The sequence below is a fragment of the Dermacentor andersoni genome, chromosome 3, assembly GCF_023375885.2.
Source record: "Dermacentor andersoni chromosome 3, qqDerAnde1_hic_scaffold, whole genome shotgun sequence".
In the NCBI taxonomy this organism is placed as follows: Eukaryota; Metazoa; Arthropoda; class Arachnida; order Ixodida; family Ixodidae; genus Dermacentor; species Dermacentor andersoni.
The window spans coordinates 129,028,150-129,047,073 of NC_092816.1; the positions used below are offsets into that span (position 1 = coordinate 129,028,150).

The window sequence follows — 18,924 nt, forward strand, 5'->3', positions numbered from 1 at the left end:
TATTGTAAATTGCTGTTCTCTTCCGAGACTGTTAAACACTACTTTAGTTTTCTGCAGATTAATTTTTGGACCCACTCTTCTGCTTTGCCTCTCCAGGTCAGTGAGCATGCATTGAAATTGGTCCCCTGAGTTACTAAGAAAGGCAATATCATCAGCGAATCGCAAGTTACTAAGGTATTCTTCATTAACTTTTATCCCCAATTCTTCCCAATCCAGGTCTCTGAATACCTCCTGTAAACACGCTGTGAATAGCATTGGAGAGATCGTATCTCCCTGCCTCACGCCTTTCTTTATTGGGATTTTGTTGCTTTCTTTATGGAGAACTACGGTGGTTCTGGAGCCGCTATGGATATCTTTCAGTATTTTACATATGGCTCGTCTACACCCTGATTCCGTAATGCCTCCATGACTGCTGAGGTTTCGACAGAATCGAACGCTTTCTCGTAATCAATGAAAGCCATATATAAGGGTTGCTTATATTTAGACCACAACAATTTAAACCCTATATAATAACCCATGTGCAGTGTTACCTGTAGCCATGTACTCTAGGTTGACTACGCAAAAAAAATGAACGAATGTGAAAAATGTTTTTGTACCCTCCATGTGCCCCTTTCCATGCCTACATCCAGAGATGTAAAGGGCACGGAAATACAAAATATTTACCCGTGCATGACCAGAAAGGACAGAAAGGAGGCACACGAATCAGCTGGTGACCTCTATCGTTTTCGTCCACTGCGCAGATGAAAGGATATCTTATTCCCCAACATGCCCAAAAAATTTCCTCAAGAAATGTAGGTATCAATTAGAATTGTGATAATATATATATTATGACATTATACTATCGTTTTCGGAAATTTTTATTTACAAGGTGGTAAAACTTTAAATTTTTGGGTAATTTGCAATCTTCCAGAGATTCGATATTTTGTTCGCCGGTGCTCATTCAGTAAGGCCTTGATGAGCGGATGCCAATCAAAGGATTGCGTCAGCCATATCGTCTAATATCGCCCATTTATTGGGATATGTAAGCGAGTCTAAACTTCGAAAAGTGTATCTTCGTTACTATTTCCCCGCTTAATTCTATGCACGTTTTTCTTCTTGTTGCTGTGCTGACTCGCAAGGTTGTGTTCGGAAACGGAAATAGTTAGGTTGAGGTGTCACAGGTAAACTTGCTCGAGGTGGGTTCTCTCGTTTTGAGGTCGTTGAAGGTCGAGTGAACCCGCAAACCGTATTACGCTGCGCGCTAAACCTCATGACTGTGGGAAAGCTACAGGCAGCGGAATAATTTTGACCATCTCTCAAGTTAGTTTGTAAGCACAAAATCCGAGTATAGAACATCATGATCCGTATCCGACGAAATGTTCTAGATGTGACTGGCGATCCAACAGGTGGTTTTGTGTCTGGCAGCAAAGGGCTAGACTAGGTTACGCTATGACATGGTACCCGTGCTATAGAAAGAAGTATGTTTGTATTGTTTTACGATCTTCCCCTTTTTATCTTATGTGTCGATTCATAAAACTAATACATTTATTGCTTGATTCATTGAAGCGAAGTCATGTCAGTCAGGAGTGTTTCCGAGTAAAATGAAACTGGACCGTGTAATTTTTTTCCACCTCGGTCTTCATCAAACATACATAGTAGTTCATGCAGACTGTGGTGAGGGATAGCTCCACAAGATATACAGCAAGGGTAAAATATCCTTGGACTTATGGAAGTTGTTTTCATTATTTTTTTTTACAGCCGCCTTAATATTAAAGTGGTTGTATAGGTGCTTGTCTAGCCTGCTAGACATAAAATAGTTGGTCTTTGCATGTCTGATCTTTCTCTAGTGTGTTTTTACACGGAACTCACATTCTTTAAACTTGACAAAACTGACTAAGTAGCGCAACATCTTTAATATATTCTACAGAGGCATGTTTTTGGGTTTCTAAAGATGCAAGATACGGAATGAAAGTAGGTTTTCAATAACATAAATATTTGCCCCTGAAGCGGTTAAGAACTAATCAATCTTTGAATTCTCATATGTATCCACTTCTCATACTTTCAATTTATGCCCTTTTATTTTCACACGGCGAAAATTCCTAGAACGCCTGCAGTCTCTGGTGAGTTTTTGTTTTTGCTGTTCAGTCATATCCATTGTGCGAAAGGCTAGGCGTAAGAACAAGATACTCAGGTGGGCGCTGGTATTGTAGGAACTGTTCGTAATGAGCGCAGTCCGGGTAAGTCACAGAGCGTTGCTGTGCCTAGCCTATTTTTTTTTTCCGTGACACAGGCTGCCTTGTTAAGGTCAAAACCGCCAACTTTTTCTTCACTTACCCACTTTGGGCTCTGATTTCGTCACGTAACTCTGATCGTTTGGCGCGTCATTTTATTACCGTACCCAGTATAAATAGGCGAGCTCAAAAAGTATTTCGACCAACTTCTATCCCATTATGTTTGTCTCATCAGAAGGTATTCAGCATCGTGCAGGAAGCTTCGGGAATCTCTGTCGACAATCTTGCCATCCTAATGTGTTGTACTTCGCCGCGCCATTCGGTCATTCGCCATCAGCATAGGAGATGCCGGCCTCGTCATGATAATTACTCCGAGCGGAGGTAAAAGCGAAAACAACTCAACGAAGGTAACACATGATAGATACGTGATTGTACATAACTCATTTATTATATGCTATTCTATTTCTGAAATATTGGTGTTTTTAAACAGCAAAAGTACTCTTCGAGCGGGTAGCCGCACTTCTTTATGAAGGCTTCTCCAATCTATTTCAAGGTTGCCCACAAATCTTTGAAGTACTTTATGCCCGCACTGCAGATTTCCTCGTAGTACGGTAGCTCGTTCCTGACTCGTTTGTAGTAGCTGGCCAGCTTGGGAAACTTTGCTTGGTCAACGGAATCATTCTGTAATGAAAAAGAGCCAAAGAAATGTATAAATTGCATGTTATAATTGTTCTACAAACAAAGGCTAGCTATTTATCTGGAGAGCTCACAGGCACTGGCAGTGAGTAACCGAACAAGCTTACATAAGGTCCATATAGCATAAAACAATTCCAATCTGTTTTTATTCCAAACTTGCGACGTCAACCTTACGTAACCACCGGCGCAAGCTTCGGGCGTTGACCCGCAGATTCTTTGAACAACCCAAAGAAACGCTGTCCTCGTTTATGGGGGGTTCCTTTTGTTTTACTTGAATTCGTATAGTGTTACCTACACTAGAATGTTTTTCTTATCCAAATGGCTGGAAAGATTTAAGGAGCAATCAGAAGTGGAGAGGACGTTGGTGGGCAAAACTAGCACAGTGAAAGTAGATAACTGGAAGAGGAGGGTCGTGCCACAGTCTACAATTTAAGCACTTCCCCGGGCTTAGCTTGCGGTGGCTCACAAAAATTGACCTGCAGCAGAAGATAACAAATTCACCGGCAATTACGGTACTCCGTATTGCCAGTTTGAAGCGCAGCTGTTTGTGTGTCTTGAATCGCGATCTATTGTGGCAAAGAATTTGAACGACACGGTCCTCGCGGCGGCGGCATGGAGCCTCTGCTCGGGCAGCTCGTTTAGCAGCAGCGGCAAACGCGCCAATTTGCACCGTCTGCATCGCGCATTATTCAGAAAGAAAGCGTGAGCACGGGAGCGTGTGACCCGCGCCGCTCGCGTTCTCCAGCGGCGCTGGTGTAACCGAAAGAGCGCATGCTCAGATGGCTCGAAGCCCCCGCGAGCGCTTTGTTTCCATATATAGTATCGGTGGATGCTTGGTTGCCGCCGTGGAAAATGTCTAACGTGACAGTCCGCTTGCCCCCTCACCCTTTCTCCGCACTCACTTCCGCTTTCCTGCTCGTGCTCTCTTCCCTCTCGCCGTCTTTATCCCCCACTGCGCACCGCATTCGCTCTTTCACCATTTGCTGTGGTTGTTCGCTCGGTTACGCTGAGGAACGTCGACGCTAAACGCAGGAATCGGCGCCTAAGAGCTGAGCTCTAAAATGCCACTAATACGCATCCTTACCAAAGAGTGGGTAGAGCGATGTCGTATACGTGCTGAAAGGGGTCAACAAAGTAACACAGCCGTGCAAATGTTTGAAACCGAAGCTTTCTTTGCCTCTTCCTTCCGCTTTTCCACTGCTTCTGCTGCTATCTTGCACACCGCGTCGGGGGCTGGTTAAGATTGAGTATACATAGCGGGAGCGCACCAGAGAGGAAAAACGATGCTAGAAACTCGTTTGAATCGTTGAACGGCGTCGAATGTGAACTATGCCTTCTGGAGCTCCCGGGACGTCGCCACATTAGCCTCTTGAAAGCTTTAAATATCCGTGACCGCCCAGAAACGCTATAAAGAAATTCCATCGCGCACTTTTTCGACTAACGCGGATGTCCAGCGGGAAGCTAGATAGAATGGAGGAGAGGAGGGGGGATGAAAGGCAGAGACTGGGAAGAACCGACGCACTCGCAAATCGAGTGATTACCAGCCTTACGACTCTTTGCTCACAATTCCCATACAAGGGGGAGGGGGGATAGGGAAAAGAGGACGTGAGAAGCCAAGGAAACGGTGCTTCTATGGATACGACAGTGGTTGCAGGCAAACGGGATGAATTTAAGTTCAAGGGATGGTGCGGTACGTTTCTGCAATTTCTGAAACACGAAAATTATGCAAGTTAGCGTCTGCAGGGTCTAGCCGACACTACGGAAGTGGTCGCATGTCAAATAGACACTTCTTGACCCGCTGCGGGAGTATTGCGTCTGTGGCATTGTTCGTGGTCGCTGGTTTGATTGCGACCGCGGAAGGCGTATTTCGACAGCTTGCAAAATAAGAATGATTGTGCATTTATAATTATACACCCGTTAACAAACACCAGGACTTCAAAATTAACCCGGACTTCGTAAGTGCAGCCTGCGTCATAATCCGCTTGTCCTTTTGACCCGCACAGCCTCATAATTCAATTCTGTTTAATACTTCTGCCTCGATTCGATGTACCATGAGAGGTAAGAATACCTTCAACCTTCTCAGAGGTTATGAAGTATGACACACAACAACGCCTGTAGCGAACAGCTCCCCCTTTGAGTTCTGTGTACTACGCAGACAAACAGCGGTGACACACCCAAATAACGTTCAACATCAACTCACCACTCTCATCGTCGATTCAACATTGAACAACTGAAACATTCGCCGCCAGCAACACCGCTAATTGTCGTCAATCAAATCAAACAGCAGAAAAAGTTTCAGATTCAGATTCCCGAGTGCGTGGGATCCACATAATTTTTACTATGAGAATATGTTTGCATTGTTCCCATCAGCTCCGAGTAGCCAGTAGCAGAGTGATCTATGGGAAGCAATCTTCCATTCCTTTCAAGAACAGGGCAGTCTCGGGCTATTTCGCTGAAAGTTCAGTTTCCTTCGGCAAATTGATGTACCTTTCATGGGTACACGTGAATCAGACGTCGTGAGTTCTCGTGGTTTCTTGACCTTGCATGACAGACCAACGGAGTGGGCGCAGTCCGAAAATTTTGACCAATACTGAAGTACTATTAGCGAAAAAAAAAGTGGTATAGCTGTAAACATTTATTTTTCCTTTTGTTCACTCTAATCACGCATGACCGCAATGCGCACGTGACAATGAATGTGGAGCTTTCGTAGTTCTCGCGATGTTGCGTGACAGACAGGCAAAGTGGGGGTAGCCCGAAAAATTTTTGGCCACTTATTGAGTGCTGATTGCAGAAATTGAATAGAAACAGTTTGAAATAGCTTTACTCTATGGCAGCCCCGATACATATTTATAGTGTGTCGTGGCTGGTTCAGCTAAGTGCCAGATAGCTCAACAGTGTTGCTTGATAGAGCAAAGCGTTATTAGCGTTGCGTGCGACACACATTCCACTTGAGAGACCCGCAGACCGCAGCATGCAACGGCAAATATCGTATTTTCAGAAGTATTGTTTGCAAAAGGGCATCGCGCATGGAAAGTAATAAGGGCCCAAATTATCGCCGCAGAAAAGGTATACCCTCAATCTTCCGTGGAGAAATCTGCCTGCAGCGAGCATTCGCGTGATAGGCGCGTTATTGTGCAAAATATTTTATCACTGCGATCGTCGGAGAAACGAACAGTACACTGCCTGCCTCACAAAAACGCAAGGAAACTGCTTTTAAGAAAGGCTATGTTGCTTCGTCTTTATGGTGAACTTCCCTGCTACGTATTTCCTAACAGTAGAAAGTCAGTATACGAAAATATTTTCTGTTAAGTATTTTATATCGTGGCTGATTACTCCTTTAACTGATATTTCAAGATGTCAGATAACGATGTCATATTATAATTTCACTGTAGCACATGAATGGCGCTGGGTTGGCAGCTCTTCAAGTCGAATTGAGGCATTTAACATTACAAACACTACAGTTGTTTGACCGCCCTGAATGGCGTAATGCGCCATCGAAAGTTTCTCATGTGAGTTTTCGAACAGCAAAATATTCATAATATAGGCACTGTTCTGGCTTTGCTAAAATACTCTCCTTATTGTCTTGTTATAGGCAGCTGTGATACAAGACTGTGATATACATTCTCATAACTCGGTTCCTTAGTTATAAACTTCAGTATATCTATTTTCATTTTCGGCTGATATTCACTTACATTAGGTTAGAAATTGGCGTGTCTCTATTAAGTACCTGTTCTCCCGATCTACCTGCATTGCAGGAAAATATAATTTATACACCTTCGGTCATTTGCAAACCAAAACATTTCGGGGTTTTTTGCGGTACGTTATAAGTGGGGCGCCACAGATGTCTTCAGGCCATTTGAGCCCGCCGTGCACCAATCGCTGCCTTCTTCTGCTACCAGAAAATGCGTTTAATCTCGTTAACCTAAAATTCAGCAAGCACAAATAAGCCAGTGGGCAGGTGAGGTTTACAGGTGAGTGCAAAATGCGTCGATGGAGAAATTGACAGAGAGCCTTACCTCAAGGGCCAATGTGAGGTACGGAATGACAGCGAGATCTGCTAGGGTGAGCGTATCACCGGCCGCGAACTTGTCATCACCGACCAGGTATTCGATTCCCTTGATGACCTTCTGCTCAAATTCCTCCAACTCCTCGGTCGACGGCTTGGTCTTGCGCACGATTCGATGAAACTGTACACCAAGAAAACGCACACACCTTTTTGGAGCTAGTGCACACGTTGTTTTTCTACTGGACTACAGAATGTTTGTGAACCCAAAGTTATAGCTTTCGAGGACTGCAGAGGAATACTTCATGTACACTTAGTTTGGCAGCCTCGCAAGATTTTCCCACGTTCTGGAGGAACCCACTGAGTGCGACCAATGGCCATAGCGCATATGGCAAGATAAGTTTGCTACGCCTAAATCCACTTCAGTGTGCCATATCACAAAGCTAATTTATGGAAACATGTGCTCAGCGAGGAATGGTGCAGTTATACGAACTCTTTTTCGTCCCTCACATTCCGTGTCAGGCGATCCGGGTTTACGTGCATTAGATTGCCTTTAGTTTCAGCGGAATAAAATTTCACGAAGAGAAAACGCGAAATTGTGGATCTGCGTCTTTTCGAATCCAAGAAAAGCTTTCGTGGTACTTGCTCATATTGTACATTATAAATAAATGGAACGTTTCCGTAATAGTTTATTTCAGATGTTTATTAGAGTATATTAAGTGTACCCCTATCATGCAACCAGAATACGTATATATAGGGGCCCAAGAGAAATCCGCAATACCGTAACCAAATTCTACTTCAGTGTGAATATTTTGAGACAATAGAACCGAAGTGTGCCTTCTAGGAACGCGTCTGTATGTGCCAAAACCCACAGTCCAGCGGCAGCTTGATTGTTGGCACGTGAGGGTGCCCTGCCTGTTGTTATAATAATATAGCAGTAACACTTCAAGCAATGAACAAAGCACGTTCTGGCTTCTAAACTTGTATGAAACGGCTACTGATCCCCGAATAAATATGTTTGTCCTTTCACTAGAAATACAATATTTTCTGTGAGAATATATAGATCATATCGCTTCGGCATGATTTATTCTAAAATAATTTCTTTAGCATTTCATCTCTTTCAAAATGTCTCAATAGACAAAAAATCTGGAATGTGGCACCCGTACGCGCTTGTAAGATGTAGTTACATTCTTTTGATGCCCTCCAGTTTTCGGAACGTTTAATTGCATGTTCATTGAACTTGTAGCCCGATTATTCAGTGGTTCCAATTTCATAGTCCTTCTGAGTTCATAGTTGTAGTTCATAGTAGCGGGCAAATGTGGTTACAGACCCCAAAACTGGGCTCTCAGCTCTTATGTTAACTAGATATTTTAATTTGAAATTGCTTCCTTAAATCCGCCCGCCACGCCTCCTCCGCCAGCCGCGACCGCCGTTTTGGCATGAAGTGTGTGAGACCAGGAAGCGTGGGGTCACGGCTTTGCCAACAGCATCCAACCAGTACAAAACCCCATATGACCATTTCTTCCACACGCTCGGAAACGCAGCTAAAGAATTACGAAGGTCGTCTCCATTGAATTCAAATCAATTTTATTCTCGAGTTATATTGTGTTATCTAGAACAAGCTAGAGAAGGCCCGCAGAAACTGACTCGGATGGCCACCGGGACGCACATGGGAAAACGACAGAACAACTAGGCACCGTGGCGCATTCATCGCATTTATAGTCGCTTTAGTTGTTTCACCTGCCGTACACACGCAAAAAAACAAAGCCTTTGTGATTGGCTATCGCTCTTATATAGATTCTATATAGCACCGAGTGCAGAAAATTTTCGCACGGTTGCTGTGAGGCAGGTATCGTGTTAAATCTAATGCCTGATTCTAGTTCAAAAGGTAGGGGCCATAGCCCCTTTAAACCTATAGTGCTTAAGAGATCAGAGCGGCACTCTAGAATGTCAGGTATTGGGTGACATAGAGGGTAAGAAAGTGGAGTGGAGCGACGTGCGGCGGCATGTGACAGGCGGAGTCACGTGATAGCCGCGCTTGATCGAACAACGCTTTCTACCACACCACTGTGTTTGCGAGCGCTAATAATAATGAGATATAGAAGCTGATCACACAATGTGGCAAACATTGTCTCGCTTACGGAATCATCATCATTTCATGCAGCACTGCTAACCTTTTTAAAGTGTATCAACCTGTCAGAACCCACATTTTCTTGAATATTTACTTAAACAGTGTTTTCAAGGGCTTGGCATTGTGTAAAATTCATTCCGTTTCATCAGATATGTATGTGTCTGTGTAGGCTGTTTACCTAAATGTTTATCCTTAACCTCGTGTTCTGATGGGTAATGATTGTTTGCATCACATTTTAGGTTCTTATGCGTGTTTCACGCTACTAAACATTGTATGAATTTCGTTACCCTTTTCTTTCTTTCTTTCTTTTTTTATTTGCTTCTGCTAGATGTTTTTTATGGTTCCTAATGCCTTCATATATTTACATTGTACAGATTTCAATCATGATTGAACTTTTTCGTCCCCCCCTATCTAATGCCCTAACGGGCCATTAGGGTAATCAAATAAAATAATAAATAAAAATGAAAGGACGCTATAATGGTATGGCAATACACTCGCTGTACCTGTACGCTTCACCTGCGCAAAGCTTCTCTTTCGTAAGCGGTATTTACCATCGGACCACCGCCATAGCTAATTTGATGCTATAAATAACAGATGGCTGATATCTGATCTTCCATCCGGCTACAGATCACGAGCTTTGTTATGAATAAAAGCCCCAGATATGATGACACTCTTTACAACTCGTCACAATCTAGCACAACTTGTGGATGTGAGGAAGGAATGTTGCGTTAAGGACAAGACTTTAGTTTGGGATAAGAGCTAGCTGTAGCAGGCAACGTAAAATGCCAGTCCGCATTTTTTTTTATGAGACAGAGGGACAATTTATGGTCTGCGAGCACACAAAATCCTTAACCCTAAAGTGACACCTAGAACAAGACTTCACGTACCTAGTGTTCCGACACCCCGTGTGGTGTGGATCGAGAAATGATCATTGCTCGTGGCGTCTTGCAAATTTATTTCTTGGAGGTAGTTGTGAGGCCACTCGACAACACTTACTTAGTGCGCCTTCCACATAAATAGCTTCTTGTAGTCGATTCAAAGAAGATTCATTTGAAAGATAATTGGGAATCAGTGGCTACATTCACAAATGTCTTACGGTAATTCGTAAGTACAGTCTGATATAGGCAGGTCGCCTACGTTAACATGATGCGTCAGCAGTGGCTGAAATGTTTTGTTACGAAATTTTTGTTACGAACGACGGTAGCAATTATAAATCGTGGCCCTCATGCTTATGCACAAAACGTGGGAAGAACATCGTACTTACGAAGAATACCACCAAAGGACCATCGATCTTATTGGAAAGGCCTGCGAGAACTTGGTCGATACGGGTACGAATCTTCAGGCCGGCAGGGTAGAGCTCCGACTCAGGGGCGTGCTTTCGAAGCAAGTAGTAGGCAATCGCATTACTGTGGACATAAAACACATTAGACATGCGAAAGAGAAATTCTATATAAGGTGAGAGATGTAAACTGCGCAAAGATATGACAGTATGCCTTAATATATTCGGCAGACTAACGCACAACTAGGGGTGTCTGAGCTCAACTTGTTGCCACGTGAAAATTTAGATACCTTCTGCGAGTTATTGGCTGTTGGTGTTGCTTACCGTAGACAGATATTGCCATGTGAATAGGAATAATATCCCTGAGAAAAGCCGTCGCTGCTCCGTATAGCAGCTGCCTACGACAGATTGTCTCAGAACACTGTTTGCTACCTTGCTTTCTGTATTTGGAGAATGTGCTACGAGCAATAAATATATCGGCACGCGACCACTCCGTGTTTGAAGAAATACTCCATAAAAATGCGACGCCTTGGTAAAACGACTGCCATTAGGTTCCGAAATAGAAAAGTTGCCGCTATTTAGCTTATCTTTTGAGTGGATCGCCTATTTTTTTATTTTCTTTGAGTCTGCGTCGGCATACGTTAATGGGATTTAAATTGGCAATGCCCTCATATCTTCCCACAACACACGGGGACAAGAATCGTTGATTGGAATTGAAAATTCGGCAAAAGGACAGACAGTTGGGCGAGTTGGTACGGTGACATGGTCTTGGCTTGTAGCGCGAAGTGAACACGGACACCGAACTTGTCCTGTTTGAAACTTCGGCTTTTCTCATGTTATTCTATCATGTTATTCATGTTATTATGTTATCTCTTTGTTATTCGCGCTGCCCTTTATCAAGAAGCGTATTCTTCAAAACATGCCTCCTTGAACATCCAAGAAGTAACGGTGCGGCTGAATTGCTACAAGGGTAAAAACCGGAGTGCAGACATCGAGTATGTGGCTTTGTTTGCTCTTAATTCTTCGTCCTTGGCTCAAGTCACGGCGCCACATTTAGGGCCATGCGAACTGGCTATATAGCTCAATCTTTGCCGATACTGTGCAGGACTTCTGTAAGCACTGTGCGCGCATCGACCACACGAAGTGAAATGAGCCTGCAATGTGGCTAAAAGCCACGGTGACGCCGAAACGCGAAGGAGCCAGCATGATTCAGCCGCAATATAATACGAGCGTACAATTAAACATTCACTTCATGTGAATCACTTTTTTCACAGACATTACGTCATCTTTTGCTTCGCTGTCAATACCACCTGCAGCGATGATCGAACTGCCTGTGCTTTTTGGGCTAGGAGCTACTGCGGCCAACTCAGGATGAGACAGTTCTCTGTAATGAACACTGCACTGAATCTTTCCCTATATATACATGGCTTAACGGAACAGTCGTGAAGCAAACGAAGACGCGCAAGCGGTGCTGAGCGTGAAATATGTCATTAAAAAAAATTACTTTAGACCAGGCGTTTACCGGATGCTGGATTATAGTGCTGTACTGTTTTATTCGCAGCAATAAAAACCAGCCAGACTTCAAATTCGGTCGTGCACCCTACATGCCGTAACTCTGAACCTGCGCATACGTTTTGGTCCGACGTTATTGTAGGCCACAGCAAAGGCAAAGTGAAATGTCTCCGATGTTCAATACTCAAGTGATGGTCCCCAGTGGTGGACCCCAGCACACTACCCAGCCGTCCCTCCTTACAACAAACGACGGTCCATATCCTAAGCTCTCGAACACGTGTTTAATAGGAAAGGGCTGGCTTCCTCACCTACTTCGTCAACCTTTGTATCGCACTTTCCCCAAACCCTTGCCCCATTTCACTGTCTTAAACGTGCCCAGGGGCCACAGATGCAGGCGAGGAATGGCGGAATCTTTAAGGTTACCACACGCCCTCTATACTGGCACCTTTCTTTTCATGACGATTGGCGCACTACGTCCAATGGCGAACGTTTTCTTATTCATGCGAGAGCCGCTGTGGGCGCACCAGTTTACGCACTGGCTCTGAGTTGAGAACTTGTTGGGGCTGAGAAGGCATGCGCAGATGGAGTGGCGCGCTGAGCAAGTTCGATGTCGTCGTAATCACTGCCATCGCCATGCTATTCTCGCCGGCACTGTCCTGTCTTCGTGTTGGTATTTCCCTCGCGTAAACGTACGCAACTGCTCGTTGACACGTGGTGCCATTCAGTAGTACCTTCGGCGAAACCAAGTGAAGCTGCATACCCATGTACGTGCAATAACATCACATAATTACAATAGTAAGTCTGCGTATATATATATATATATATATATATATATATATATGGTGTGTGTGTGTGTGTGTGTGTGTGTGCGTGTGTGTGGAAATGACGAGTTCACTTCATTCGTGCTACAACCTCACGAGGCACAAAGGCGCAATAGGTTTATGTAAGCAGCTCACGAAGTAGCTGTCAACAAGATACACCAAACTAGCGGGCAATACGGACGGCCATCACTTCTGCGTGATCCAAGTAAGGTTGACTTCACCAATGTTTCTCAATTGGTGCACCGGAGAGCGCAAAATTCTTCAATTACTTATTTACTTTCTTCTGTGTGAAGCCGACGTTGACATAAATTTCTCCGCGGTGGGCTTTCACTAGCACCTGCAAACTCGTAGGATTTTTTTTCCCATGTAGTCTGCCTTTCAAAACAACTAAGCTGCCAGCTACTAGTTAACTTAATGCTTTCTTAGGAAGCGAGAAGGCTGTTCAGAAAATAAGTCAGGTTCTTAGGAAACAACCCAGCGGTACCGTTATAGGATAAAGCACTCATCATTTTTATCAGTCGGGATGTTATCAAATTTACCGTATTTACATTTTTTTTGGAAGAAGTCGCAATGGAAAGAAACGCTTTAGGCATGATATTTTACCAGGATTGAGATGTATAAGCCATTGAGTTGTCATCATCGCTGCGGTTATTTGCCTCGTAAGAGTAGCTGTCACTGCCCTTTGTGCCACTTAATGCTCTCGTATAGGCAAGGATCTACATTGTTTACAACCAACAGCTCTCCATAGCGCCGTGCGTTTAATCGATTGCCAACTGCGTCCTGGGCGCTACAAGAAATCATTATCCAGTCGACGCTATGCATGTTGTTCAAATAAAACATGTAAGTTCTAAGACAAGAAGGCACCGAAGACAATATCGAGCCTGGAATGCTAGTCTGTGTAACTTGACGCGTGAGCGAGGTAGCCCGCTGCATCAACGAGGTTTTAAAGAAAGTCTCAATTTCACGCGGCCGGAGAAGCACCGATTGCGATGGCAAATTAGTGGATAGTAAGGATAGCAGTTTTATTGACTTCACAAACTTATGAATATTCGCTAACTAAATAAATTTACGAGCATGGTGTCACGCGTGCCCGGGTAAACATGAACATATCTCTTTCGATGAGCGCGGAAACTCGCTGTCAAAACGCCGGAGTGAGGAATCGCGGCAGGAGCAGCGAGCAAATTGACCATCGTGCATCTGTCGCAACAACGTGAAGGAAACATCGAAGGCACCGCACATACGAAGATACCGGTACTGCGCACGCTCTGCAAGCATCGCTGATCGCTTTAAAGATGAGGCCCACGTGGGCGCGCACTTCGGTCACGTCGCAGATCGTTTTCAAGATACATCGCGCGCACGGCGGTGCCGTAAGCAGCAGTCGCCGAGAAAGATGCATCCTCCCCCTTCCTCTCCTCAACCCTGTGCCTCGCGCGCGACACAAGATGCGCGCCTCCGTGCCGCCTTCCTCTCTCGCACACGCAAGGATGAGGCGAGTTCGGCGGCTCACCCTCGCAAGCTTTCATTGGCACATACAGCATACGGGGCCCGGCGACGCTTTTGTCAACAGTAGACTTTCTACGGAACCCTACGACAACGGCGATCGCGACGCCGATGCTGATGGCAGAAAAACCTCAGAAGGGTCCATAAAATTGACATCGCGGTAAAATATGTCGTAATTTCGCCTGAAACGCTATGCATCCATTGTTATAGCAAATTAGCGGGCTATTAGAGGAAGTCAGGATAGTAGCTTTATCTGCCGTATAAATTTGTAAACGTAGGCATACTGACTAAATTAACAAGCGTGGTGTCACGCAGGCACTAGCCAACATGAACACGTCTGACTCAATGACAACGGAAACTCGCTGTCAGAACACTGTTGCGAGGTAACACAGCAGAAGTAGTGAGCGAATTGACTTTCGTGCAGCCCCTGGAATCAACGGAAAATACGCCTAGAAAAGACAGCGCAGTGCAGTCTCTGTACCCGTCGCAGATGGCTTTCAAGATATGGCGGCCTGGCTTCTCGCGTGCGGTCGCCCAGAGGGGAAGACGTCCCTCCCTCCCTACCCTCCCCCCAGAGCCTCGTGCGCGACGAAAGGCGGCGCGCTTTCTTTCAGCTTTCCACCGTTGCATCCGCGAGATTGAGCCACGAGCGCCGCTTCATCTGCGCACGCTTTTACTCGCACATACCGTATACGGCGCTTGGCGACGATTTTAAGCCCTTGGACTTCATACGGAACCTTACGGTGACGCCGACGCCGACGGCTGAAATGCAGCTGGTGTGTTGATATACTTTCTATCGCAACAAAACAGCAATGGTGCATAGCCGAGCGCGTTGCATTTCACGTGACAGTGCAAGAGGCGGTTGGTTGGAAGTGACTCGCGAATGCATGTAGAGTTCTTAATGCGGAAACCTTAGCTAGTTGGAAGCTAGACATTCGTGACATTTGCAGTATGTCGCGAAAGTGGGAAACACTTCCAGGAGAGATAAAGAGCGAGAAGTCATGTACGAGCGCCGGTCGACCACTAATTTTACTATAATATAAGTTGCAGCGGCACGTAACAAGAAACATAGACATGGTTTCGATCAGTGCTGCCTACAACCGTCACGTTATTTTCTAGTGGAAGCGAATGTGGCGCAATCGATAGACAAGGTACTAATGCACTAATTAACTTCTTTAGGAAGGTAATGACTTAATTTACATTTTCCTGACCAGTGCGTCCCCAGGACACATGTGCTGTTTAATAAGGGATTACATCGGCATCTTCTACAGTGGTATGCAAGATTACATCACTGTAGAAGATGCCATTGAACAGCTTCATTAGAGAGATTTCCTGTGCAGTGCAGGCGCAGATTACAAAAATCTACATTACCTTTTGAAACGTAGACCATAGAAAGGAGCTGATAAGAGTCTCCTTGCTTTTGCAGGCGCTGGACATGCCCAAAATGTAGAGTAGACGCTGTACGGAAGGGCTGAGAGACTGTCCTACATGATTTCATTATCCACGACTAGAACACGGATCGGTGTACTGAGAAGGAGAATTATTTTCTCCCCCGTGCACAACTCAATTGATCATTGAAATGTGAGCAAAGCTTTATTTATTCCCGTCGATTATCATCATCTTCATGTCCATAAAACCAATTGGCCACAATCGCACGCTTGCTTCTCTCGTGCCAAAGTTTATCTTTTAAACATTTGGCGCTTGTATCGCGTGCCAGTTTCTAGAATTCTTCTCTCACGACGACAAGCGCTTTGGGCCCCTTCATTAGACTGCACTGCTTTCAGAATCGGCCTGTACATTTCGACAGAAGAATATCTACAAAGCGAGTGAGGATCGCCTTTAGTTCTCTCGAAATAATATCAAATTTCTTGAACACGAGGCAATATTTGCACGACTATCGCCTAAATTATCTTTGTCACACGACACCTGCGTTATCACTACCCAACAGTGCAATGTGCACAAAGCATAGAAGTCTTACCTCTCGTAGATAGAAAAACCTCCATCGACAATCACGGGAGCTTTGCGGAATGGATTAATCTGGAACAAATTATAATGTTGTGTATGACAGGTAGGGCTTTGTGCAAAGCCATGCGCCGGCGTTACTACAACGTTGCAAATGATTCTCGCTTCACTTCAACACAGATGAAGTTCCCGTGAAGAAGAAAGCACTGATGTTGGTATTCTTAAATGACCCGCACAAGAAATCATGAATTAATTAACTCAGACATTTTTTCTACGAAAACTTGAAGTGAGTGAAAATGCAGGAAAACCGTAGCAATAAAAGGTACATATTTTAGAACAATATATAAATACTATTACTTACAAGCGACACTGGTAGCACTAGTTCATACATATTTCACATACTGCACGCCATAGTAAAATCTGGTACACTGAAGCCTTAGTGAGCTTCGCCTACTAACGGGAATCCTAAATTTTGTTTACCACATCAACAGCAGTGATACCATTTATACCAATGTAATAATAATAATGATAATAATAATAATAATAATAATAATAATAATAATAATAATAGTCAATGCGATATCATCGTTTTAGCAATTGGTCGCTCACAGCTAAAGAATTACTAGAGATCACGGCTCTCATAGACTATGCGTTTACATTTCACCTCGATAAAAGCAACACATTTCATATTAGTTAGAATGTACAATAGAAAAATCGGTAATGGTGAAAATATTTGGGCAAGCACCTTTTTGTTTGCCTTTGCTTGTCAGTTTAAAATATGGGAGTAGTACTTGAATTCGGCATAATACTGATTACAGTACTGGTTCCTATCCAAAAATGCGTATCATCGGCACTGACCTTGAAATATTCGTCGGTCAAATGCTCCTTTTTGTCGAAGTCCACATCCTTGAGCTTCAGCGCTACGCCTATGTGCTTGGCCAGTGACCGCACAAACATGCAAGGTGGGCTGCGGTCTAAATTGTACAAAGTGATAGTCATGACGAAAATAAAGACTCTGAGCTACAGCTCCTTCTACAACAAACCGACAAAGAATGACGCGAGGTAACCGTGACGAAGGGTATTTGTAGAGCACAATAGCAGAGGTGCCGTTGGCGCTGCAGCTGTGGGCACGAATATCTGAAAGCGTTCAAGAGTGCGCGACGCCGCAAACAACCAATGACAGCGGGGCATGACTTTACCGAGGGGACTGTGCCTTTAATGAAACAAAAGAAAAAAAAAACAGTATTCCGCAGCACTGCAAAGCCAGGAGACACGAATATCATACCGCAAAAAGGTTTATTTATAGGTATCCACTGAAACGGCTGAAACGCGCAATGGATTTTCATGCAAGCAGAGTAAAGAGCAAGCACTCAACCCCAGTCGTAAAAAAGACGAAGTGTTCGCCGTGTTGTGTGCACTTCCCCGCACATATACCGATTTGGCAGCTCATGTTCCAGAAATTAATTGTCTAGAAATATCCCGCTAGGTCGCAGGAAAGATTAATAGCTGCCTCGGCATCACAAAGCCGGTAAAGATGAGGCAGCTAAAATTAATCGTGCCTCATAATTACATCGCTAGAATAGCAGCTTGGGCTTGTTGGTTTTTCATCCTGCTAGTAACAGCGCAAAATGTAGACAAGGGACGAGACAAGAAGACACCACAAGCGCTTGTGGTGTCTTCTTGTCTCGTCCCTTGTCTACATTTTGCGCTGTTACTAGCAGGATAATTACATCGTCATTCAAGAAAGTAATACCCTAGATTATAATTCTTACAGTTGGGTAAGCACGGATGTAAGCACACAAAAAGAAATATAGCAATACAAGTCGGTCAGTTCATACACTATTGAACACTTCGATTGTTAAGCAACGCAACCGAAGCTGTTGATAAATTGCTATTTTGTAATATCCTCATTAGATTTCCTTTATTATGGAATGTGTTTTCATTTTTCAGCATCGCTTGTGAAACATAGCATAATTTATATTGCAGCGCAATATGATCGCTTTTTTCTACCAGGTCTGTCGCGAAGACAGTCTCCGATACTGCGAATCACATTGGTGGGGCTAATCACGAGCAGCATATTATTACAGGATACACAATACTAATGATGTCTCGGCAGTTAGATGAAAAAAAGAAGGCCTAGGACACGAAGGGGAGCCGACCAAAATTTTTGAAGTACACTCCACGTTGCATCCACGTTCCAGTAAAGAAAATTAGGTTGGCGTCATTTGAACTAGCAAGGTCCTCCACTCGAACGAATTTATTCATCGCAGTGCCTTCGTTAGCGAAATCGACTGGAAGATAGCAAGAAACGGCATAGTTATTTCTAAAGATGGCGTCTCCCACGACAGAGTATTCGATATCACTTCCGCTCGATTTTTATGGGCGTGCAGCACTGTTAGAATCAGTATCAAGTGCATTATAACTTAACTGAGAGTTTCAGTATTTATGGCAATTTAAGGGTGTCGTAGGAATAGTTTACGCAAGACACCGCTTGCTCGATCGTAGACACGGACTTTATTATTGTTAGTGGTGAACTGGTGGGAAAATCTTCTGTCTCTCTTTCTTTCCGCTCCTTGTGGATAGCTAAGCAAATTATAGTTACGGTACGGTGTCTGCACACGTCGAAAGTGCCTTAAATAACTTTTACACAATTAGTTATACAATCACCATCCATAGGATCAGATAAAAAAATGAGTAAAACGCAGCGCATTTTTAATCAATTAACAAAACCCATCGTGCCATTGAAAGCTCAAGTGGCACTTACGTGGTACTGTTAACAACTTAAAGACCTGCCAGTCAGCCCGGTGCGG

The 18,924-nt window shown here is 44.1% G+C and overlaps 1 protein-coding gene across 1 annotated transcript; it reads right to left on the bottom strand.

Annotated features, from left to right (window-relative positions):
* Positions 1-2,632: 2,632 nt before the first annotated feature.
* On the bottom strand, positions 2,633-17,511 carry LOC126525240 (glutathione S-transferase 1-like). The gene is made up of 5 exons (XM_050173275.3): positions 16,973-17,511; positions 16,131-16,189; positions 10,305-10,446; positions 6,923-7,093; positions 2,633-2,891 (listed from the first exon to the last, which is right to left on the bottom strand). Exons 1-5 carry the CDS (start codon positions 17,111-17,113, stop codon positions 2,754-2,756), a joined length of 651 nt encoding a protein of 216 aa, XP_050029232.2. The 5' UTR covers positions 17,114-17,511; the 3' UTR covers positions 2,633-2,753.
* Positions 17,512-18,924: the final 1,413 nt, after the last annotated feature.